This window comes from Gorilla gorilla, chromosome 6 (assembly GCF_029281585.2).
Source record: "Gorilla gorilla gorilla isolate KB3781 chromosome 6, NHGRI_mGorGor1-v2.1_pri, whole genome shotgun sequence".
In the NCBI taxonomy this organism is placed as follows: domain Eukaryota; kingdom Metazoa; phylum Chordata; class Mammalia; order Primates; family Hominidae; genus Gorilla; species Gorilla gorilla.
In genome coordinates this window covers 95,520,744-95,547,221 of record NC_073230.2, presented here as the reverse complement: position 1 = coordinate 95,547,221, position 26,478 = coordinate 95,520,744, and the positions used below count along the sequence as shown (strand labels likewise).

Here is a 26,478-nt window from a genome sequence, read left to right as displayed (position 1 = left end):
TCTATAAAAATGTGGAATATCAGCTCTTTATTGTGAATATATGTTGTGAATATTTTACAGAGTTGTCATTTGTCTTTTGACCTCACATATGGTGTTTTTTGCTATACAAATTGTACTTATATTTTTATATAGTAAAATCAAATGTTACTTTTATTACTTGTAAATTTTGTATTGTAATTAGAAAGTCTTTTTCTATATCAATGTTAGAGAGAAATTGATTCATGTTTTCTTCTAGTATAGTTTTATTTTTGACATTTAAACCTCTTATTCATTTGGAGTTTATTCTTACATATTCTGGAGGAATATGTCTAATTTTATGTTTTTCCAGCTAACTATACAATTTTCCCAACACTATTTGTAAAGAAAACACTATCTTCATCTAAGTGATGTGCGATGCCATCTTTATCATATACCAGATTTGTATATGAGACCAGATCTTTTTCTGTACTTTTTTATTGCTGTCTCAGTAAATTTATAAATTAACTTAAGGAGAATTGACATCTTGATGATGTTGAGACATCCTAACCAAGAATAAGGGATTTCTTTCCATTTGTTCAAGTCTATTTGTATGTCTCTTGGGAGTGTTTCATGGTTTTCTTCTTGGTTTTCAATCATTTCTTATTAAATTCCTAAAAATTCTCTCTTATTATAAATGAGGGTTTCTCATTCAGTGTCTCTTCTAAATGTTTATTTGTATACAAATGCCATTGGTTTGGGCATGTACATTTTATAACTTGCTACTTTGCTGAATTCTTTTATTGTTTGAATTAGTTTTATTATTGGTTCTCTAGGAATTTCTGGGCATATTTTTATGTCATTAGCAGATATAAATAGTTTCATTTTTTCTTGTCCTATTCTTTTGCCTCTGTTTTCTGTAATCTAATTGCATTAGCTTGTACTTCTGAATCATTGTTAAATACCAGCCCATATGCTGTGAATCAAACAAAGAAATTATTGAATTAGCAGGTGTTCTCATAAATAGCAGTGTAAACAGTTAAACAGTAGTGGAGATAATGGGCATCTTTTTTTTTTTTTTTTGTGACCACAGGGGTTGTGCGTTAGAGTTTTCTCATATTAAGGAAGTACCTATTCATTCTTATTTCCTCATACGTTTTTGTTAGGAGTGGGTTTTGAATTTTCTTAAAGCCCACTTTGAGAAATTTTTTTTTAATCGGCACCTATTGAGATAATCATTTGATTTTTTTCCTTAGACCTATTAATAGAGCAAATTATATTAATAGATTTTGTAAGATTAAGCCATTCTAGCATTCTTGGCATAAACCCCACAGTCTGACTCCAGAGCTTAACTTTTTTATTTTAGTACTTCCCAGTTTAGTTTCAAAGATTTGATATACTTACATGGAAGTGTAGTAAATCATGTAAGCTAGCATTTTTATTACTTGCCAAATGAATGTTTTGGTGAATGAGTTTAGAGGGAGAGATGATTATGGGAAGAAAAAGCCTTTTGAAAGAGCAAGGACCACTACCAACTGTGACATCATGAGCATCAACCACACACCATGGCAATACTTGCCATAGCTTATTTCTACTAGCTGTTTATCTTGGGGAGTTTACTTACACCAGAGTCTTCAACTTTCAATATTTCATCAGCATAAGTTGTAGTCTATTGATCACAAACTAAATAAATGCTAGAAAATCTCAAATGATGGAGCAATTGCTGCATTATGACAAATGGGAAGCCTGCAAAATAGAATAAAATAAAAGGGCAGAATGGCAAATTGGTTGTTTTTACAAAGGGAAGCAAAATTCATGCACTTCCATTAAGGAGAGTATTTGAGTTCATATATTGCTTCATAGCCTTGTTTATGTTAGAAGTTATTTTAAAATGTTATTGTCAGATATAGAATATCTATTCCATATGATTTTAAAAATTTAGAGATTGTCAAAGATGTTTACTTAATTTACACAAATGAAATGACAGAATTGTAAATCCAACCTTCTTTTTGCAAGAAGGCCTGAGGTCCAGGCTATGTAAAGCTGTATTTGCATGTTTAGGATCATGTCTTTCAAAAAATGCATTTGGGGATGTTTACACTGCTGTTTATGGGACCAGTTGCTAATTCAGTAATTTCTTTATGGTTCTGTAACTACAGATTGATTCACAGCATATGGGCTGATATTCTTACTGTGTACAAAAAAGCCATGTTGAGATGGGAATTATTTAAAAATTTTTTTTCTCACCATTGAATTTTCTCTTTAGATATGTCAGTTGAAGAAATTTTCTTAGTTATTTCTAATTTTTGAATATATTTGATTAATAACATATTTTATTATAACTGTTAGAGTAAACATAATAATTTGAAAGTTGTCTCTTCTCATTTTCTTTAGCATGTTACACCAGACAGCTATATTCCATGCCTTGCAGACCTGTGCAAAGCACTATGGGAAGTTATGCTCAGCTATTATAGGACTATGGAATGGCATGAAAAGCATGACAATGAGGATACTGCTTCAGCTTCTGGTAGGAAAATATTTTTATTTTATTTTAAAAATTGAACTATAAATATCCCACATTGCTGGAGTAAGAAGAAAGGAAAGGGGCAGGAACGCCTTTGGGATTTCAAGGATTACAGTGACCACAGGCTAAATATTGAGCAAAGAAAGTGATTCAGCTACTTCAAATGTTCTATTACCTTTAGAGAGTAACTGGGCCAAAGGACTTTTTAAGTGGCACGTAGTACCAGTTTCCAGAAGTGTGTGCTGATGGCTTTAGGACTGAATTTATAAATTTTTGTTGTTGTTAATATTATTAGTTGCAAACTAGATAAGACATTGGTCTGTCTAAATTTACTGTGAAATTAATGCTAGATGGTCAATATTAATCTATTTAGCCAATTTTCAAGTTACAGTAATAAAGCTAGGTTCTAAGAATTAATTATATTGATACTTTCCTTCCTGAAAATGAAGCAAGACTAGAATTTCATTTTCAAAATGATGTTTTAAAATATTCATCTTTGAATGGAAAATATAACTTTAAATGACTGTAGTACAGTCAGCTAAATAATAAAGAATACGTCTTTGAAAAATTATTGTATTTATTAATCATTCTATTTAAATTGCTTCATTTGTATAATTATATATCTTAACTGATTATCCTTGAACAGTAGCTGAGATTGAATATTCAGAATACTTATAAAAACAGTAAATGATTTTATCAGCATTTTGTTTAATATGGATAAAATAAATTATACTGCACATCTTTTTTTTTGTATTATATACAATTTATTGTAGCTATTCAATCAAGTTACTTTAGTAAACTTCCAGTTTCTGAGGTGCTTATTTTCTGTTGTTGGGTGAGTGGACAACACACCCAAATCTCACTGTTTGATTAAATGTTTTGGTAGTTTAGAAGGCATAGGTTTAATCTTTGTCTTGACTTACAAGAAGCTTGTAAATATAGAAAACAAAATAAGAGGAAAATTCCATGAATGGATTTTTATCCATTTGGAAGTATTGTTGGGGAGAGTAAAGGAAGGGAGAGAAAGGCAGAGAGAAGGATGGGCACACAGCCAGGATTCCAGGTCAGACTACTTTTGCCCAAAACTTATACTTTTACCCTGTACTACCCCTGGGACCATGAGCTCTGCAGTCTAAGAGGCCTGGCTTCAAGTTTTCACTTCTATTTACCAAAGGTGAGAACTTGAAGACACTGCTTATTTTTTCCACTCTTCAGTTTGCTCCTAAAAATGATCAGTTAAAAAGCAAAGCAAAACCAAACCAAACCCTTAGAGTAGTAACGCATCTACCCTGCAGGGTTGTTGTAAAGTTTGGACAGCATGTAAGGTACTTATATTGGTGGTGGTTAATATGATGAAATGAAATGGATCAAGAGATAATATAATAATAGTGAAATACCTGGAGACTGTTAAGACATATTTGCTTTTCTAGTACATTATTTAAGGAGAAACCAAAGAAAAAGTTTGGAATAGAATTAATACATATTTTAGATATCAGAATTTAGGTGACAGTTATGTATATATTCATCATGGTAAAGCTTGCTTTTTGCTTTAGGCCAATAGTTTACATTCATTGGAGTACTGAGTCAAAGTTAAAACTCTATCTGATCCTTATTACTCAACCCTCTTTGCCTAATCTGTATATTTTATGGATATTCAAGTGCTCAAGCTGTCAGCTGATAGTATCTAGGACTATAAAAAGTTACTTGTTCACCTGAAATTAATCCTTTTATATTCAGGAATAAAATTGTAGAAATTAGTAAATTGAAAATTACTTTTCATGGAACTTCATAAAACTGAAGAGGACTCTAGACTTTATCTGCTGTATCTCTTTAGTGATAATATTTGATACTGTTTGGTAACCTAATACTTTAACGTTCTAAGGTAAAGCTCTAAAGCTATAGTTCAGGTGCACTGCCTTAGGCTGCTGGATCCCTAACAGCCATACCATGGGTGTAATAATAAGGCTTACGTTTTAGGAGTGCTCAGAGGCAAACTTGTCATGCATCTATGTATCTGAGGCCTGGCATTTCCAAGGACCTTTTACTGGTTATCAGTGGATACCTTCCCAACCTAAGACAAGATGATAACATACTCACTTAGTTGTTCTTCACAGGATATACACACAAAAGTTTCATCTTTTTAATATAAATGTGTATGTGTCTTTTTCAGTTGTCTTTAGGGGGGAGATTGGAGGTAGATCACTGATCTTATGTATTAAACTAGACATTGTTAAATTATTTATCTGGAGTGGATAAAACTATTATTTATCATGAAAAATATAAAATATATGCATTATCACCTCACGCCTGAGTTTTAATGTAGACTATCCTCTTAGCACGCATATTAATTGATAATTCAGTTAATTGGTCCTGTAATGCCCTTCTCACAGACTTTTACATGGTCTTGCAGTAGGCAGTATTGAGAACCTGGTCTCTGGGACCACACTGACTCAGGTGAATCCCAACTCAGTCACATATGATCTCAGTGGTCTTAGGTATATTTAGCATTTCATAGTCTATGTTTATTTGTCTCACCAAATGGGTTTAAGTCTAATACCTATTGTTTGACATTGTTTTGATTGTATAAATATCAAACATATTTACTGTATCTTACATAGACTTACAATGTATGAGAGGCCAAATAGAAATTATTTGGAAAACAAACACAAATTGGATTAAATCTAAAAATATATATTGTCTTTTATTTTCAGAAGGGAGTAATATGATAGGTACTGAAGAAACTAATTTTGATCGTGGCTACATAAAAAAGAAATTAGAACATGGACTTACACGAATATGGCAGGTTTGGTTTTTTTAAAATTATTTTTTTCACAGAAGCAATAGAAATGTCATGTCATAGTTTTAGAAATTCAGTTTTAAGTTTTCTATATGTGTATTCTTTGCAGATTTAATCATATGTATCTGTTTGGAATTAGGCTATCATTTAATTTCTATAATGTATTTGGACTATAAGTGGCAGGAAAAAAGTTTTTTAATTTGAAAATCTCCACTGGAAATATTCATACATGCCTTGAGTACATCTTTTGTTCTAGAGGCCTAGCAAATTTCCACTATCATAGAGAAATGTATGCTTTCTCAGTGAGATGTTCTGTTTATTATTTCATTTATCTGTGTTTTCTTAATTTTTTTTCTGTTAATTTTAGAAAAGGAGTAACTAAGTAGATAGCATACTTAGGTCAGATTATAGTTTAGAATGAACAATTCTTTTTTTCTCAGTCAATGATATTTGTACCTTGAGGGAATCTTACATGCTTATTGGCTGAATACATCTGGTTTTAGTCCATTTGGGCTCCTATAACAAAATATTCTAGACTGCATAGTTTATAAACAGAGAAGTTTATTTCTTAGAATTCTAAAGGCTGGAAGTCAGAGATGAGGGTGCCAGCATTGTTGGGAGGGAGGGCCCGCTTCCTGGTTCATAGACATTGTCTTGCTGTATCCTCAAATAGTGGAAGGGATGAAGGAGCTCTCTGGGGTCCCTTCTATAGGGGAACCAATCCAATTAATGAGGGCTCTACCTTCACGATTTAATCATCTCACAAAGGCCCCACCTTCTAATATATTATCACCTTGGAGGTTAGAATTTCAGCTTTGGAATTTTGGGTAGACATGAACATTCAGACCATAGCAGTATCTTATTAAGTTTTTCTTTACAATTTAGTAGCTCAGTTGTTGTAATCAGATAATTTGTTACTTCTTAGATCACAGTGTAATTTCTTTGAAGATAACTTACTCTTTTTGGACTTCTTTGAACCTTGGAAGACTATAGACCCTTTGGCCATGTTATGGTCTTTTAAAATGTATTTTTGATTTTTCTAATGAGGCTGATCTTTATTTTGACCATCTTTTTTTTTCTTTCTTTCTTTTGATTGATTGATTGAGACAGGGTCTCACTCTGTCACCCAGGCTGGAGCGTGGTGGCAGAGTCATGGCCCAGTGCAGCCTCAACCTCTTGGGCTCAGGTGATCCTTCTGCCTCAGCCTCCTGAGTAGCTGGGACCACAGATGTGCACCACCATGCCTAATTTTCTTAAATTATTATTGGTGGATATGGGGTCTTGCTATGTTGCCCAGACTGGTCTTGAACTCCTGGGCCCAAGTGATATTCCTGCCTTGGCCTCCCAAAGTGCTGGGATTACAGGCATGAGCCACCAATGCCCAGCTTGACCATCTTTTATAGGATATGTTTTGAAAAAAATTGTTTAGGAAAATATATTTTGAAAACATAAATTTCTTCATGAATCAGTTAATATTTATAGTTTAGTGCTCTTCTAATTTTTGATAATTTTGTATTCGATATGCTATTTGATTTTATGCTTTAGTATTTAAATTTTATTTTTGTGGTTGTAAGAGGTTTGACATATATTTTCTCATTTGTCTATATTAAACTCATAACCATATTAAACATTTATTAAAATTAAATATTTAATTTATCATTAATTGTGGATTTAGGCTGACTTTTTTCTGAGTATTATGCATAAAAAGAAAGGAAAATCTTATAGTTATTGAATATACACCCAGGATCAGATATGATTTGTTTCTGACTTAGTCTCCCAATAGGCCTTAAGTGTACTTTGGTAAAATTTTACAATCTATGATAGAATTTCTGGTAATTCAGTGTACTTTGAAATACTGACTTAGCACTTTATGTAGCTACTTTCCATTCAGTTTGGCAACCTGATGGCATTCCTGTTATAGGAAATGGGATTGTCTCTATTACATCCCTTAAGGATGTTGGCTATTGGCCTAAATAGATATTCGTTAACAAATTGGGAATATATTCCTGTCTCATTTTAATCTGGGACTGTAGAGTAAATGCTTCTGATAACTTATTTTCTATATTTTGGGTTTGCTTGATTTTCTTTTTCTTTGCCTTACAGGATGTTCAGCTAAAAGTAAAAACCTACTTGCTTGGAACTGATTTGTCTATATTCAAATATGATGATTTCATCTTTGTTTTGGATATAATCAGCAGGTAGTGTTTAAGATCTTGTCTTATTCTTTAGTTTGAGTCATTCAACCATGATAAATCATGAGCTAGTGAGTTATCATCTATAACTTCTTTATGGAAATGAAGATAATTTTTGCTGCTAAGTTTGTGAGTGTATTTAAATATTTCTGCCCTTTGGGTGTTTGTAAACCTTTATGGATTTGTGATCTTTAGAGTTTTTTCACATGTCCAAATTTTAGTGATTTTTTTTATCTTTGAAGAAAGAGAAACCACACTTCTTTTTCTCTATAAGGATGCTGCTGAAATTTACTGAAACCTTTTTATCCAACTAGGTTGATGCAAGTTGGAGAAGAATTTTGTGGTAGCAAGTCTGAAGTTTTACAGGAATCTATTAGAAAACAAAGTGTCAATTATTTCAAGAATTACCATAGGTAAGAACTCTAATAAGATATGAATCGACTTATTTAGGTAATGAGAATACTTTTGTCTAATGCTTAATCTTATAGCATTAATTGATTTTAAACAATTACTTTTGAATTTGAATGTGTTGTAGCTTTTTAAAGATGGTTAAGGATTTTTTAACCAAAATATGATGAAATGTTCTCATTACATATTCATTGTACATTTTAATATATTTTTGTCTTGAGGGGCTTAAAATATTGAACTGATTTTTTAATGAGTAAAACATGATTATTATATCAAGGTTCACAGAAAGAATTTGGCCACTGTTCCATACCTGCATACATATGGGTGTGCTTATAAGGAAGTTAAATCAGTAGAGGCAGTGCTCAGTGAGGGGGTGCTTGAGAGTATCTATCTTTTAGAAGTAAGAAGGATTCTAGAGGAGAGGATGTGATATTCAGAATTCCCCTATAAATCCAAATTTATATACTGCATTGCTTTGCAAAACAATCACTGCTAATATTTAAAAGAGTGACTAGGAATGGTTTGGGTAGTGGAGGAAGGTGGGAAAGAATGTTTATAATAGCAGTGTGATTATATCCTTACAGCAGCAATAAGTTGAGGGAAGGGAGAGCTAACATTAGATTTCTCTTGATATAAGCTAGACCCCAAGTTGTATCCCTTTTGTCCTTTGAGTTGAGTTTCATCTTACTTTTTATTCTGAACTTTTACTTTTTACAATTGAATTTAAGTTTTGATTTCCTTGTTATTTGGTCCCAGAGAGAGTCATGATTTGAAATTCTGCTTTTTCTCCTTGTTCATAGTCAACACCTGCTCACAGTGATATATGCCATGTCAAAAGAGAGATGACTGAACACCAAACCATTGATTAATTAATTATTATATATATTTGAATACAAGTTGTCTGTGTTAATTGTAAACAATGAAGTAAATTGTTTGAAAAAGATTTAAATTGAACTATACTAAAGCAGAGCCTTTGAGTTTCATGACTGAGAATGTTTAAAAATTTTTTAAAAATTTAATGGACTAAACCTCAGGGAAACAGTGGGAAGGGACCGACAGGAAGCCCTAACACTGCCTTTATTTATAAGTTCCTTGTCTGCTAAAACTTAAGCCCTGACTAAAACAAAAGGCTGGCCCTATAAACATTCCTGTATAGAAGTGGGAGGGGCCTGTTAATCATGGATGGGGAAATAAAATGGAAGCACAAAGGAGCCAGAAGCCTCACTTTCCCTGCAGTATGAAGGCATGCCAAATGTCTCTCTTCCCAGAGATTGCTTTGTATCCAACATGACAACTGGGAGAACTTTTGGTGTTCCTGGTGTCTAGGATGTGTGTACAATATAGAGACACTGATTTATTTAGTAGCTTCCATTCTGCATTCTGTTTTACTTATTGTCAAAAGGTGTCTGTCATCTGTAGCAACTAGCTAGGGGCATTTTGACCATGATGGAAATTCCTCACAGAGTTCACATTAATAAAATTAGAAAATACAGAAATGAGTGACTTAAATCTTCCTCAAACACTCAACATTTTAAAGAACTTCTCTTAGAAACATTTGTGAAACTTATTTCTCATTGATGTGGCTGTGCTATATTATTAGAAGGAAAGCTGGGTTGAGTAATAGTAGACTTGGGTTCTTGTCGCATTTTTTGCTGCTTACCAACTGTCTGGTATTGGCAAATCATTTAACCTCTCTGGCCTGTGATTTTATGAATTGTAAAATGAAGTGGCCAGATTAAAAGGTCTCCATAAGTGTTGCCTAGACATCTTGACCCGTTTTTTTTTGCAGTATTGTATATTGTAAAAATTGGGGCAGGTTAAACAGCAAAGATTTAATTATTACTTAGTATTCTTCTTTTTCCCTAGTATTTAAACAAAAGTTTAAGGTAGTTTAGTTTCTATCCTGTCTGTAGTCATTTTCGCTCTGACAGTTGCCATCAGGAAAATTATAGTGGAAGTCATTTGGTAAAGTTGGTGCAAACCATCAATGTGTTCTAAGGTATATTTGTTTCTTTACAAAACAAGATAAACTTGAACAGAAACTTTAGAAATGATGCTAGTGTCCATACATTGAATTGACTAAAGTCATTACATTAGCCAGTGATGAATCTAAATCTGCAAAATCCCAATTTAATATCCCCTTTGCCAGTCATTCTACATAAATACTGAAAAACTGTATGAAACATGGTGAAATATAGATCAAGTGTGATCTTATTTTGCTAATAGAAGTGTTTAAATGTGCATACAGTTTGTTTCATGGTCCTCTCCTGCCAAATACAGCTCTTGAGAATGAAGAAATTCTTGAACCAAATTATTCTGACATTCAATCCATTTAAGCTATTGGTTTGAATTTATAGGGATAATAAAAAGGTAAAAATAGGAGCAGTTTTGTTTTGGTGGAACATCTACTTATGAAATGTATTAATGTTAGTTGTGGTAGTTGTATAAAAGTTTGCATTCCACTCTCTTTTTCTAGGATAAAACTGTATGAACACATGAGGGAACACAGCGTCTATTATTGATTGTTTCTACTTCTCAAAAGTATAAGTTTTATTTCCCATTTTTTAAAATATTCAGGTACTAAGTTTATATACACCCAAAGAACATTGTTCTGTCAGATGCTGGAGAACTTCTAAAAGCACAAACATTCTAATTTAAACAATAATGACATAAAAATTAGAGAGCAATGTATAATTGTCAAAATATTCTGTTTAATAAGTACATTTTATTTTGTAATTGCTCTAGTAATCAAAGCTTATAAAATGTTTTCAAGGATCTTAAAGTTGCATTGACTGGTGTTAGAAGAGAGATGTCACCTATCTTTTTAGAAGAAAATGCAACAAATTAGATGAAATAAACAAATTCCTTATAAAGCCAAACTTAATGAGCTGACAAAACAAAACATCGAAAATGTGAATTTTGAAGAAATTATATGTCTTTTGAAGAAATGTCTTTTGAAGAAATTATATTTGGGCTTCAAAACATTTCCATAAGGAAATCTCCAGGCCTGCTGATGTCACTGGTAAATTCTACTGAACATTTAAGGAGAAAACAATACCAATACAACTCTTTCATAGAATAGAGAAACAGGGAATGTTTTATAACTTATTTTATGAGGCCAGCATAGCATTGATACCAAAACATAACAAGAGGACATTATAAAAGGAAAATGACAGACTAGTCATTTTCTCAAGAACATAGATGCAAAATCCTACACAAAATATTGGCAAATTTAATTCAGTGATACCTAAAAAGGATAATATGCTATGAACAGGTAGGATTTATTATAGGAGAGCCAGAGTTGGCTAAACATTAAGAAAAATTAAGAAATTTAATTTACCAATTGACAGAATACAGGAAAATATCACATTATTTTAATAGAGAAAATAATTTTGATAAAAATTCTACCCCAGTTCATGATTTTGAGAAATTGTGTTTTTGTGTAATTTTAACTTTCTTTCTAATTATGTTCTTATATTTAAAGTGTGCCCTTTGTTAACAGCTTATCAAGTTTGGTCTCGTTTTGTTGTTGTTGATGTTGTTTTACTAATTGAGAAAAATATATATAATATAAAAAGTAAAAATATATATGATTGATCAAAAAATGCAGAAAGAGAAAATTTCTTTAAAATATTTAACATTTTTAGATATCAAACAGCAATATGATGGGTTTAAACCTATTAATAATTATGCCAATAAATACATTAAATGTAAATGGAAAAACAGTTTTATCAAAACATAAAAATTGTCAGATAAGATTTTAAAACAACATTAGGGGCCGGGCACAGTGGTTCACGCCTGTAATCCCAGCACTTTGGGAGGCCAAGGTGAGTGGATCACGAGGTCAAGAGTTCAAGACCAGCCTGGCCAAGATAGTGAAACTCAGTCTCTACTAGAAATACAAAAAAATTACCCAGGTGTGGTGGCGGGTGCCTGTAATCCCAGCTACTCAGGAGGCCGAGGCAGGAGAATTACATGAACCTGTGCGGCAGAGGTTGCAGTGAGCCAAGATCGTGCCACTGCACTCCAGCCAGAGTGAGACTCTGTCTTGAAAAAAAAAAAGAAATACGTTGTTGTAATGGTTACCACCAACATTTCAATATGCACTTATGTTCTACTGTAGTCTATCTTAGGTAGTATACTTCCAGAATAACGCAGGAACCAACTTTGTAACTGCGTTTACCTTTTCTTACCTTTTTGGTGTTGTCATATACTTTTACTTCATATATTATTTTCTATACATTTTTTATGCCTAGGGTTGACTGCGCTTCTTCAATCTGGTACCTTTTGTCACTGTATTAGTTTTAAATTACTGTGTAATAAATACCACAAACCTGTCTGGAAGAGACAGGAAGCAGATTATCCCCTAGGGCCTCCAGAGAGTGGAGCTCTGCTAACACCTTGATTTCAACCCACTGATACTGATTTTCAGGCTCTGGCCTCTAGAACTGTGAGAGAATAAATTTCTGCTTGTTTAAGTCACCTAGTTTGTGGTAATTTGTTATAGCAGCCATAGGAAACTAATATAGAGTAGAATTACTGGATCCTATGGTAACGCTCTCTGTTTAACATTTTGAAGGAACTGTCACACTTTTTTCCAAAGTCATGATACATTTTACATTCCTACTAATACTGTATGAGGGTTCCAATTTCTCCAAAACCTTGTCAGCACCTGTTATTTTCTGTCTCTGATTATGGCTGTCCTAGTAGGCATGAAGTGGTATCTTATTATGTTTTGGGTTTGCATTTCCTTGATGACTAATGATGTTTAGCATCTTTTAAGGTGCTCATTGGCCTTTTGTGTTTCTTCTTTACAGAAATGTTTGTTCAAAGCTTTTGTCCATTTTGAATTGGGTTATTTGTTTTCTGTTGTTGAGTTGTCAAGTTTTCTACTTTTAGTTCTTACCTTAGGATTGTGATCCACTTGAGGTAATTTTTGTATGTGGTATGAGCTATGAGCACAATCACTTTTGGGAATTCTTGGCCATTATGTCTTCAAATATTGCTTTTGCTAGTTCTCTGTCCTTTCCATCCAATTGCCTGCATAATAAATGTTTTGACTATCTCACATCTCTCTTATGATCTTTTCTGTTTCTTCCTTTTTTTTTCAAATTTTTGCTTCAGTTTAGATATTTTCTATTGATCTGTCTTTGAGTTCATGAATGCTGTCTTCAGCCACCTCTAGACTGCTGTTTTACTTATCCAATCATTTTTTAATTGGAAGTATATTTTTCAGTTCTCGAATGTCTATTTGATTCTTTCATTGTTTTTCTTATTGCAGTTATTTGAAATTCTCTTTTCTATCCATTTTATACATTTTTTTCTATTTTATTTAACTTATAATAATTATCTTAAAGTCCTTGTCTGTTAACTCTAGTATTTGGAGCAATTCCTGATTTTTACGGATTCATGTATTTATTGTCTCTTTATTTTGAACCTGTGGATTTTAAAAAATCTAGATTTTGTTTTTAGCATGGTAGTAACAACTTGTGGTAGAAAGAGGAAGAACAGGGTAGGCACTGGCCCTTTTGTCAACTGAAAATAAGGGTTTGTTTTTCTGGGACTGCCTATATCACGTGCTGATTACTGAGGATAGACAGTAAGAATAATAGCATTAAAGAAAGAAGAGATCAGTATGGCGTAAGTGATTAGTGTAATGTCAAGTATATACGTGTCTTAGCTGCTAATTTAATTTGTAAATACTATATAGAGACAGGCACTGAGCTAAACATTTTCAGAAAGTGATAATTATCTTGCTATTGTGGCTTCATTAGGTATGGTTCAGATCTGTGCTGTTTAACATAATATGTTAGTATTTATGATCTCATATAATCTGTAAATTTTTTCTTGATGTTTTAGCATCGATATATAATCAGCTAAGGATATTTTAAGTATGTGAGTTGGAGACAAGCTTTTAATTTAGTCCCCTAATAAAACTGTCATTTCCTATGCATTACTTTTGCAATATAGTAAAAATACTTAGTTTAGTAAACATTTGAGAGAGTTTTTCTCTCAAGGATGATAAGATATTAACTAATAAAAGTAAACATTTCTGTTTACTGTGTTAATCAGAATGGGTTCTCAAAGTTGATTATGATCATGACAATAATCCTATAATTATTTGTATTGTACATTATTTCCTCAATTCTTGTGTGCGTTGTACTTTTCTTCTCACTTTTTGGAGTGTTCATTTTCTTTTTTTAAGAACACGGCTCGATGAACTGAGAATGTTCTTAGAGAATGAGACTTGGGAACTTTGTCCTGTTAAGTCAAATTTCAGCATCTTGCAACTTCATGTAAGTGTTTCTTAAGAACAAAGAAATATGTCTTTTAGTCATCTATTTTACCCTTTTTTTTGAAAAAAAAATCCAGAAATATATGAAAACATTTATAAAATAAATTAAGGAGCAGTTTCTTATCTTCCTTCATTGAAAGTCATTAGTAGCCAGCCTCTTTTTAAAGGAATGATCCTTTTATGGTTGCGAAAAATCAGTCTTACAAAATTCAGTTTACATACTTTAGGAAATCTCTTTTGCCTAACTAAAAAGAGTTACAGTTAAAATGATATTTTTTGTTTGTTTTGAATTCAGAAAAGGGTGACTGCTGTATTTAAATTTTGCAGATAATCAATTAGCTATATTTTGGCATAGTTTAATACAAATGCTTATTTATATTTGTAGAATATTTTTCATTTCTTAAAGGGACTAGTAGGTTCCTAATTAGTGCTGCAATTCTTAAATTTGCCTGTAATGAAAAAATGCCTCAGAAATAAAAGAGGCACTTATAAAAAATACTCTTAACTAATTTGTATTAGTTAATCAATTCCTCGAATACTTACAGAATAAGCAATCTTTGAAAAAGTCTTTAATTGGTTTGATTTTTCCCTTGGTTGAAACACATTGTAGATAAATATTCTTGTGTGAAAGATTGTGTTCTGCAAATATCAAGTGTCAAAATGCAGTGCATATAGTTAGATCCTTGTTCAGAAAGTATGGTGTGTTTAGTTTCTGCCTTTGGAAGGAATGGCTTTCTAGAAAGCAATTTTCTTATTCTGGATAAATGTAAAGAATACATAATTAGAAGTTTTTTTTTGATAGGGATTGTCTTTATGCTCATATTGTATAATAGCTTCTTATCCAGTTTTATTATATTGTTTTCCTATTATAGAAATATTAAAAACCCTGGAACATAGCGATTAATAAATGCTTTAAAGACAGCAAAATTAATGTTAATGTTAATTAGTATTAACATAAGCATTAACATTAAATTAACATAGGATTTAAGAATTCTCAAAGATTTAAGGTAATTCCTTAACATTATTTAGAATTCTAAGTTTAACATAAATTTTAGAATATCTATTAAATAATTTTATTTGAACTCCTTTTTAACCATCAGACTGTGTGTGTGTGCTGTCACGTTGTCAAACTTAGTATAATTATAAGACATGTTTTTTAAAAAAGGCATGTTGAAGCATTCCCATCTAGGTGAACATTATCTCCTTTAAAGTAGTTACCTTGAAAACTATTCACAGCTTAGTGTTCACCTGACATGCATTCCTGTGGATTTGATTTTCTAAAAATTAGTCTCATTGATGTATAGTTACTCCTTGTTTAGAATTATAAAAATAATGGCATGATTCTTAGGCATTATAATATATATGATTAAATGTATAGTTGAAATGCAAAAGGAAAATAAACACATATATTGTTTAATACAACAAGCCAATGTACCTTTCAAGAATTTTAAGAATACCTTTTAAGAATATCATTGAAAATGAATAAATTTAAATTTGGGATTATTCTGTTTAGATAAAAGAAAAATGTTAAATTTTGTGATAAATCATTAAATCAAGATTTTTGTAATTCAAAGGAACTTTAGAGATTATTCCAACTTTTCCTCTAATTAGCTGTGTGATGTTGAACTTTGCACTGAATCCCTTCAGACTGCCTCAGTTTCCTCATGTGGTTAATGCATGACTTAGACTGGGTCTTACAACTCTTTAGCTTAGCTAGGAGTAGAAGACACATCATATGACTTTGGCATATATGTTCGTGTTGTCTGTTTCTTGGTATATAGCGAAAAGTAAATGAAAGTTTGTAGGCATCAGTGTAACACAGATATGTACTTCATACTTTGTTTCTGATGTATTTGTATAGAATATCTTAAGTGGTGCAAGCATATGAAAAAGCGAAGTGTTTTACTTTAACAATTAGTTTTCATAAATGACTTTATTGATTAGGATTTTTGCTCTTCTGTTAAAATTTTTAGAAGACATCATTCAGATTTCTTAAGCTATTTTAAAAAATGATCTCTGCAGTTTCTTAAAGGAAGCCAAAAGTAGCTTGATGCAGATGATACTGTTTTAAGTGATACCATTCACTGAGTTGTCTTTAGGAAAACCTTTAGACGTGTATTTCCAAGTTCGTGCTTTTAGATAACTTGAAAGATTTAAAAGTCAATAACCTGAAGATCAAGATGTTGTTTTTCTACTAACTCTACATGTATATTGAGGGATTCGGTTTATGTACTAGAATTTTATTGTTGCTAAAGGGTATCTGGCTCCTTTTTTAACATCTAGGAATTTAAATTCATGGAACAGTCTCGCTCCCCATCAGTTTCACCTAGTAAACAGCCAGTCTCAACTTCTTCAAAAACAGTGACCTTGTTTGAGCAGTACTGTAGTGGTGGGAATCCATTTGAAATTCAGGCCAACCACAAAGATGAAGAAACAGAAGATGTCTTAGCTTCTAATGGGGTATGTGGTGTATGTGAAACATAAGTGAGTTTTTTTTATTTAAAACTGTTCTACTCAATGAGCAAGGCAATTTACTACATTTACGTATCCATTTACTACCACCCTGCCTGCCTGTATACTTAATGTACCTATGATATTACATTTATAGATGATGACTTTACAATATGCTTTGTTGACCTTGTCCTCTTGAATAGTAAATTTTCCCTTTATGTTTGCTTTATGTTCTTATTACATGATGTTCTTATCAGGTTGCTAATCAAGTAGTAGTGTAATTTCTTCACTGAATATTTACGTGATATATTATGTGAATATTATGTGATATATTGTGAGATGACGGAATAGATATCATCTACCCTTTTTCTCGACACCCTTTATGGGTCACTGATTCATTTTGTTCCATGTCCCTTTATCTAAGAGAAAGTGGTAATGTCTTGCTTAGTTGCCTGGCAGGGATATTTTTTGAGATTTAGAAGTACAATGTTTTAACAACACTTTGAGGACCTCAAAAACAATATTAACTAGACGTAGTGTGAGTTAGTGGAAAGGATTTGAAGGCAAATAATGAATATCGTCTTTATTATTTATCAGCTGTGTGGCCCTTGGCGAATTATTTTAACTTTGTGACCCTCAGTTTCTCCATATTTACAGGGAGAGGAATGCTGGCTTCACAGTTACCTGCATGGTGTTTTCACAGTATTTTACTTGACTTAATATTTTATTTGATGGTTTCTTCTGATCTTCATAATTTCCATAATGACCCAATATGATTTTTATTTTTGATTTGATGAAGCTAAAGTGAAAACCATTCAGATGTGACAAAATATGTTGAAGGATTTGTCTTTATATTTTATGTTAGTTTTAGAATTTATTTTTCATTTGGTGAAGACAAAATTCATTAAGTTTAAATTGTTTCATAGTAAGCCATATTTAAAATTATGATTCAGTGATTCTTTGTGACATTTTGCCTCTGTGAAGTTGGCTAAACCGAGAGGAATTTAAAGTCATTCCAATTATTTTGGAATAATATATCTCTCTATAAAAGTGATTCATTAATTAAAACTTACATAGCATTTGATTCTTATTATTTGCAGCAGTGTGTTCTATAAAGTTGCTCTGAATACTGAATTAGCAAATACTGAACCATTACTCCCAGAGCAAATATAGGATTAGGTTCCTGTGAGCCTCGGGTTACGACATGTTTATCAGCCCATCAGTACATAATCTGAATTCATAGCCAACAACGCTGTAACTCTTGCCTAAATGAAGCTTATCAGACACACATATTTTGTTTCTCAGGCACATCACAGCCTTCTTGTACTTAGAAACACTAGACAGCACTTCAACGCAACACTTGCAGTGGCATTCTAAACAGTTAAATCACCAACAGAAAGCACAAAAATACAAAGCACTTGGCACTAAATAGGTCAAGAAAAGGAAACTTGTTTATAGTGTGAGAGCCTAAGCAAGAAGGCAGAGCATGCCTTGTTTGTATTCAGCTGGGAACATGCATGTTGGATGACTCAAAGTTTTCACTGTTCTGCACGTTTATGACTGACTCCAGAAATATCAGAAGTATTGACTTCAGGGTTACAAATAAATTTCAGTGAGTAGGCAAATTTGCAAACATTGAATCCTCAAATAATGAGTATCTGTGATACGGTGTGGTCACAAACCTCTGTTGTTGTAATCAGGACATCCTAGTTTATGTAGAATACCTTTCTGCATAGCATCAGGATCACATTGTGTATAAGTATAAAGGAGTACCTGTAAGGCTTGTTTGCAGTTATTAATGTGTGATCTGATCTTTCCAGGTGCAACTTATGTCCATGAGAATCAGGGTCCACATTTAAATACAACCTTTCATAGTGCTTTTTATTAACAGACTCTCAAAAAATAGTTGTTGAATTAGGGGGCTAAATTATTTCCATGTTGTTATCATACTGGTTTCCTCAACTGTCATGTGGAGATAAAACTTCCTCATAGAAGTGTCTGTATGATTAAATGAGATAATTCATGAAAGCACTTAGCATAATACTTGGTTAAAAACTCAATGTTAGCTATTACTTAATGATATTAATGTTAGCCATTTAATCATATTAATCTATGACATTAATAGATGATGATGATGATGATGATGAAAGTGCTGTCACTGCTTCCTTTACTGTGTGCATGAATTCCACTGTCTTTCCCATGCTGGCATTGGGCCATGGTGCCATAAAGATGATGAAAATGTTAGGAAGACACCCTTTGTCTCAAGAGTAAATCCACCATTTTTGTCCTCATTCTCAGCAGGTCCCTGTGTTCTAAGCTTAATTTTCTAAGCTGCCCTTGGTATTAAATTTTATAGTGAATTAGAACATCAGCATGTGTGTTGCATGTGTTTATTAAGCTGAAGTAATACTTCCAGAATGCCAGAATTGGATACTGAACCTCTTTTTAATGAGTTTTATTAGCAAATTGGAAATAAGTATGGTGAAACTTCTGAGAGACTTTAAGAAAAAAAAATGCGAATGTATACTCTTCTTCTCTTTTTAGGCCTAGTGGAATGTTTGTTAGGTTTTGGTTTATGGCGATTTGATTTTGTTGCACATTTTCAAGCTTTTATAGGTGTAATATTTTTCTTTTGTGCTGATTGAGATAGAATGATGAAGACAATGGAAGAATAATTAGATTCTTGGTGACAACATTAAAGCTAAATTAAGAATTTTCTTGTATTTAGCTGTTTCTTATAAAATTGAGTACTTTCACTGTGTTGAGACACCCCACGAAAAGAGGCCCTTTATACTCATTTTTTAATACCCTGTGTTTTCTTCAGTATGAATCTGATGAACAAGAAAAGAGTGCCTATCAAGAGTATGACAGTGACAGTGATGTTCCTGAGGAACTCAAACGAGACTATGTGGATGAGCAGACAGGAGATGTTCCTGTGAAAAGGTGATTGTTCTTAAATTGTGAGGTATTTAGCATTTTATCTTGTGCTCTTAACATATAGGATTTCCTTTAAGGTTAAGAAGAAACAAAAATTATTTTTTTTGGTACTTATAATGTCACCTGACAGAAGTTAGTATGTTTTAAAAAATGATTCCTGGAGGGCTAAAAATGTGTTGTTGTTCCTCTTAACATTTCATAACTGAATTTCAGGAAAACTAAAATAGTTATATGAAAAGTTCTGCCTGGCAAAACCTTTGCTGGTATCTCACAGATCAGTTCATCTAACTGTGAACTGGATTGTTAATGTGTCAAAAAAGAAATTGATTTAGCCATTTAAAAACTTTTAAGTGGCTAGTGTTAATGTAGCTTTCCTTTGAGTTATACAGTTTGTTTGACATTGCTTTTTGTAGCAAGATTCTAGTTCCTTTTTTATGGTATCACAAAGTTAGTGATTTGTTTAAATCTGTTAAAATTACTTTATTATCTTGTTGAAAATATTGGGCATAATCAAAGAGATTAGTTTTTGCAGAGGAAAAAGCCTTTAGATTTATAAAATCAATCCTGCCTTTGGTGGCCATTTATGCTTTACATAGATAAATAAAAATCCTCAAGGAGATGGTCATTTGTTTTGTATGTGGAGTTCTTGCTTCAATCTTATAAACACAAAGTCGCCACTTATTTCCCCTATGTCATTTTTGTTCACTATTTGAACCTTCTATCAAGGTGTCCTATTAGTGGTTGAGTTTTGTTTTATGATAAACTGACCTCTTCAAAACTATGAAAATTATAAGAGAATTTTTTCTTACCTTTTGCCAGTTAAATGGGCCTGATTCTGGAATGTTGAAATGACTTGATTTCATGACTATCATACATTTAGTGACTATAGATATACTTTTTGCTTAATGATAGATTTCTTAATGATAGATTCTTAATGATAAGTATACTCTTATCGTTTAACCCTAAGCTACCTATTTAATACTGTTTAACTTGAAATCTCGACTGAAATAATTCTGTTTTCAAAAGTGAGCAATTCACGTAGTTGTAGCTATTTTAATTGAAAAAATTTGTTCTATTGGTTTTTGCATATGTATGATATTAAGTGTCAGTATGATCTACTGTGAACTGAATAGAACTATTTTGTTGGAATTCTTTATTAGATATGTTTTGGGCATATTTTAGCCAAAAGGAAAGGTCTATTTGAATTGAAATGTACAAGTAAGATAGTGTCTGCCAGTACATGTGTATATACCTCCATTTTTGGTAGGGTTACTGGAGCCCCCTAAACTTTTTACCCTTAAGAAGTTTGAATTGAACAATTAGTAACTGAAGCCAATAAATTAATAGATATTATCAGTTCTAACTTGTGTCTCTTGAATTGACCAATTTTTCTTGTATTTTACCACTACCATTCTAGTTTATGCCAAAGTTATCTCTGTGCCAGATTATTAAATCAACTCCTTTACCTTGGATTCTTGTCTCTAGGCTTGCCCCATTCCAAACAACTCTTAGATATAAATTTAGGGTTTTTTTTTTCATAGTTACAAATTTAATCATGCTGTTTTTCTGCTTAGCTTTTAGTGTGTCACCACTGTGTTCAAGATAAGGTTCATATCCCTCAGGTTTGATTGCTTTCAGGGATATCTGGCCTTTACTTGCCTCCTTTCTTGTCACTTTTCCCTCTGTTCACTTCTTCTACATGAAAACGTGGTGAACTCCTTGTACTTTTCTGAGCGCACTCTGTTCTCTCTTATCTCTGACCCTATTTTATGCCAGCCCTTTTTTCTGTGCTGACCATATAGCTTTTACTTTTCTTTTGAACCTTATGCTGCCCCGTAACCCCAAATACTGCCATCAATATTCTGTACTTAATTCAGGTTCTTAGGAGGGTATTTTTTCATAAGTTTCTGAAATCAAGAAACAGTACATTTGCACCTAGATGTATTATTATCCTGGAAAACCAGTTTTTTAAAGAGATGTAGCTTTTTTAGTGGTTGATAATGTTTTATAATCGAAGAAATGCATTATGGTACTTTATTTTTTTGCTTACTTATTTCCCTTATGGATTGTAAATTTTATAAGAAGTTAATTTCTATATCTTTACCTAATGCATAGTAAGATATTCATTAAATAATTAGTTAATAAAGGCTAGGGACTAATCTGACTAACTTATTGGTTTATTACTTGACAACTCTAGCAACTCTGTTTTGTTTTTCCATATCAAGTGTTTCTCGGGAAACTCTAAAAAGCAGGAAGAAATCAGATTACAGTCTAAATAAAGTGAATGCACCTATCTTAACAAATACAACATTGAATGTCATAAGACTTGTTGGTAAGTAGCTACACCTTTAAAAAAAATTATAACAGTTAAATTAGTTTGTTACGAAATGACTTTTACTTGTGGTTTTTATTGTCTGGTATACTCCAGTGCTCTATGCAATGAGGGATTTAAAGTTATCATATGTCAATGCTTCTCATTTTAAATGTTCCAAATACTATAATACTAATAGTAATGCCAGTTTTTCTTTTTCAGTTACCTGTTTATTAAGTGTTTGTATCTTACAATTTTTCTAAAATATTTCAGTTAATTGAAATGCAGTGAAAAATTCTCTAGGTAGGTTAGAGGTACGTGTAAGATAAGTTAGTACCAGTTTCACATTTATACAATATTTTTGTACTTAGTTGTTTCATAGGTCTTTACCATCTTCTGTCAGGCAGAGTGAATAGTGACTTTCTGGCATTTTCAGACACAAGGGATTTACAAGCTAAATGTTCAGATTATAGGAAATGTTGTTTTTGTAACAGATAAGACCTTTATTGATGATTTTGTAGAAGGCAAACAATATGAAGAAATGATATTTTAAATATTCAGGTTTTAGGATGATGTGGATTTTTTTAAAATCGGTATTTCAACATCTTGTATGCTTTTAGCCTTTGTATCTCACAAATAAGTCTATGTATTTGACAAATAAGTTATAGAGATGTCTTCTCCTATTAAACTTCATTATTCCAAGCAGGAATTTTAGTGGTTTTCCATAAAAATCTCTATATTCTATCTATGGAGATGGTATTTACCTATTGCCTAGTTTGATTAACCTTAGCTCTGTTGAAATAGTCTGTGTTCTTTAAGATAATTCTTAAATTTAATTAATGAATAGGATAAAATGTACAGAATGCTTTTTAGGAGTCACGGTTTCTCTAGAAAGAGCAAAAAATGTTACTGAATTGAGAAGAAAAGAAAGGTATACATTTTCATGATGCTCAGAAAAAAGGATAGATTCTAAAAAGCTATTCTGTGGCTAATTATTGCCAGGGAGCTAAGCTTTTCTTCTTCTTCCAAGAGAACTGACTGAACATAGTGTCAGAAATAACTCTCGAGAATTTGTAGAATCAGAATTGGGAGAGTGCTGAGTGGTCATTGGTGTAAGTTGCCATGAAGTCGGTTGTCTTTCTGTAATGTCTCTCATACATGGTAGCCGTCTAGCTTCTGTTTCATGACTCCCAGTCATTGGAAACACAGTGGTTTGCAAGACTACTCATTCTATCATTAGACTGATCTCATTAGTAGAAGTCTCTTCCCTAAGGTAAACCAAAACCTGTCTCTCTGTGATTCTAGCTTTTGGTTTGTCCTTTTGGTCTAAGAGTTATGCCCTTAGAAGCAAGAAGAATAAGTTCGTGCATTTTTTTCTTCTATTTCTTCTATTTCTTCTATCTTCTATTTCTATTTCTTCTATTCTTCTATTTCCTCTATCTTCTATTTCTTCTATCTTCTATTTCTTCTAATTCTTCTATTCTTCCATGTGATCACTTTTCAGATATGTGGTGATAGTTATCGTTCTTCCTTTTCTCATACCGACCACCCCACAATCCATTTTTCAGGCTCCATGGGCTCAGTTCCTTTATCTTGTCCTCACTGATAGAAATTCAGACCTTTCAGAATCATTGTCATCCTCCTTAGCTTTCTAGACTCAGCAGTTTTCAATGTCTGAACACATTACTTGAGATGTAGTCAGCTTTTGCTAGATTATGTTGAAGTAACAAGCAACTGTTGGTGCATCAAGACGTTCAACCACAAAGTTTTATTTTTCACTCGTGATATGCATTGTCTCCTGTTTATATGCAGCTCTGCTCCGTGTGTCTCTTCATTCTAAGATGTAGGTTGAAAGAATAGTACCAACCAATCTAGAACATGGGGAGAAGAGCAAGAACAAACTATGTTATGACTCCTGAAGCTTCTGCTTCCATGTGTCACCCTTGACTTCCTCTGACATGTCATGGCCAAAGCAAGTCAGGCTTGGCAAAGGGAGGGGAGAAGTATGCTTCTGCCGCAGGAAGCACTGCAAGTCAAGGGAAGTGGGCAGGGCTGTATATTGCTCTTACAGGGAATTGGGAAAAATAATATAACCAAACACATCTAAGCAGTTGTTTATATTTTTTACCTTACCTAGTTCAAAAGGGGCTGGAGGTAGTCATGTTGCTGTTTACGCTGAAGGCATATTTTCATTATAATCAAATAAAATAAAATACAAGGCTAAGACAAAGTTGAAGAGTGGGCACATCATGCTTTATCATATTTAATGCAGACATCAAATACAATGCTTAACTTCTTGGTAGGCATAAGGGAATTGAAGAAACAATATATTCCACTATCCTCATTATCTGAGAAAAAGATACAGGCCTTTATAATAATGGTAGAAATATGCTCCTGGTGCTGAATTCAGATGTTAGTAACAACAAATTTTTGTATGAGGATTACTGATCAACATAGTGGGCCTTGCTTTTGAACAGTGGGTTTGTAGGAACTGAGAAAAGCCACATTCAAGACCCTTTAAAGTAAAGTATGGCACAGTCCTGAATAAAGCCTTACTCTGTGAAGAGAATTTGACTATTGCAGTTTCAGCTTTCTCCACTACCATATCTTTTACTGGACTTGCAATTAGGAAACAATGCCGAGTATGACAATTTAACTTTTATATCTTCTCATTTAGGACTGGGATTAGGTACTGCCATTATCACCCCAGTTGGGTTCCCCAGTAGACTTTTATGCCTATCATTTTCTCTCTCCCTGGGATGTTTTTATCTTCAGTTTTTAGATATATACAAAACAGAACTTTAAGGAAGCCACTGTCTCAGAGGCCTCTGACTAGCAAATGCACTATTCCATCCGCTGTTGTTATTGCATAGAAGTGCCTGAAGATTATAAACTGGCAGAGGTCATGCCTCTTCCTACAAAGGGAGAAGTACGGTTGTGTAAATAAGACAGATTAATTTTTGGTGCTTGAGAAGATGAAGGAACTAATTATTGAGTATTTGGGAAACCATATTAGAACATTAAAGGCATATTTAAAATGTCCTTTTCAAGTAGTATTTACTTGGCAGATAATTAGCAGAGCGTAAACAAAAGAGTGTTAATGGGGCTTCCTTACCCCAGGTGGTAACTAAATTTATTAGAAAGGCTCAGGGAGGCTTTGCACTAGTGGAGAGGACTGATCAGAACAGTTGCTTGTATTATATAAAGAGAAAATTCTGTCATCCTGATGGTTTCTTGCAGACAGTGAAAGAGAAATTTTAGGAAATGTGTCTCATCAGTGAAATAGCCTTGGTATTCACGGTTCTCTCTCCTGGAAGCAGCTTGTGAGCAGGTGTGATAGGTCTGAGGAGCAGGAGCTAGATTACCGAAGTCCATGCTTGTAAGAACTGCCGACAACAACAGAATTACCACTTTAGTAGCTAGAAAAAATATACCCTAGCACCCTAGCACATGCATCAGTATTTAAAATGAAACTAGGATATGTGCATCTAAGGGATATTTAGGTATAATGTGCCTGAGATGCAGCTTATGTGGTGGAGAGAACACAGGCGTGGGAGACAAGAGATCCACTCCTTCATTAGGACATTCTTTTCATTGGGGGAAGGTCAAATACTAGATGACAGACTGCTGAAGTTTCTCAGCAGTTTAGTTTGCTGGCATACTCTTTATCATTGAGCATTTTAAATTGAAAGGTGATGCATAAAAATGGTTAAAAATTAAAATACCCCAAGGTATAAGCAGAGCCCCTGAGCTGCAAGTCTCCTTCCTCAGACAAAACGACTCAGTTTCTCCTGTTTTCTTCTGGAAATATTAGTATTAGTACAAATATACTTAATATGTATATCTCCTCTCTCCTATTTTTTTTTGTTGTTGTTGTTTTGTTTCAAAAATTGGATTACACTATTTATACTGTTTTTTATCTGGATTTTTTACTTAAAATATCTTAAGGTTACACTTAAAATATCTTAATGTATTACCTATCTTAGTATGTGTGGATTTCATTCTTTTTTCCTATTGTATAGATGTAATATTATAAGTGCCACAATTTCTACATCTTCTACTTTTCAACATCTAGGTTAAGTCATTTCATACTACAAACTGCCACAGCAAGTATCCTTGAAGAAATATCTTTGTGTATATACAGATAGAGCTATAGAACAAATTCCTATAAATACTTCCTCTAGCTGGATCAAAGAGTATATACATTTCCAGTTTTGATGGACATTCTCAATTTACCAATGAGGTTACTAACGAGCTTACTAAAAGAGTTCTGTTAAATTACTCATTCATCAGCAGTATTTGAGGGTAGCTCTTTTCTTAGTCTCAGCAACACTGTGTATCCTCCAGCTTTGGGTACTTGCTAGTCTGATAGGTTAAAAATGGCATCTCATTCAAAAATGTATTTAATTATGAGTGAATTGAAGCATCTTTTCATATGCTTAAAAGACATTTCTATTTACTTGCGAACTACTTATTCATATCCACTGCTTATTTTTATATAATAAGGAAATTATAGGTTTTAATTTAAACATTAAGGAAATCAGTTCTTTTTTTGCCATGTATATTGCATTCATTAGTTTTAGTCCACCAGATTTTTTTTTTTTTTTT

The 26,478-nt window shown here is 32.8% G+C and overlaps 1 protein-coding gene across 4 annotated transcripts in view; it reads left to right on the top strand.

Moving 5' to 3' along the window:
• The window catches only part of VPS50 (VPS50 subunit of EARP/GARPII complex), a 126,964-nt gene that overhangs the window by 57,718 nt on the left and 42,768 nt on the right, over window positions 1-26,478 (top strand). For all 4 annotated transcript variants that reach the window (XM_031013092.2, XM_055346560.2, XM_055346561.2 and 1 more), the window contains 8 exons: window positions 2,350-2,482; window positions 5,191-5,282; window positions 7,380-7,474; window positions 7,783-7,881; window positions 14,082-14,172; window positions 16,455-16,631; window positions 19,447-19,565; window positions 21,785-21,891. In XM_031013092.2, coding sequence (XP_030868952.2) covers window positions 2,350-2,482; window positions 5,191-5,282; window positions 7,380-7,474; window positions 7,783-7,881; window positions 14,082-14,172; window positions 16,455-16,631; window positions 19,447-19,565; window positions 21,785-21,891 — 913 coding nt within the window. The remainder of the gene's footprint in view (window positions 1-2,349; window positions 2,483-5,190; window positions 5,283-7,379; window positions 7,475-7,782; window positions 7,882-14,081; window positions 14,173-16,454; window positions 16,632-19,446; window positions 19,566-21,784; window positions 21,892-26,478) is intronic.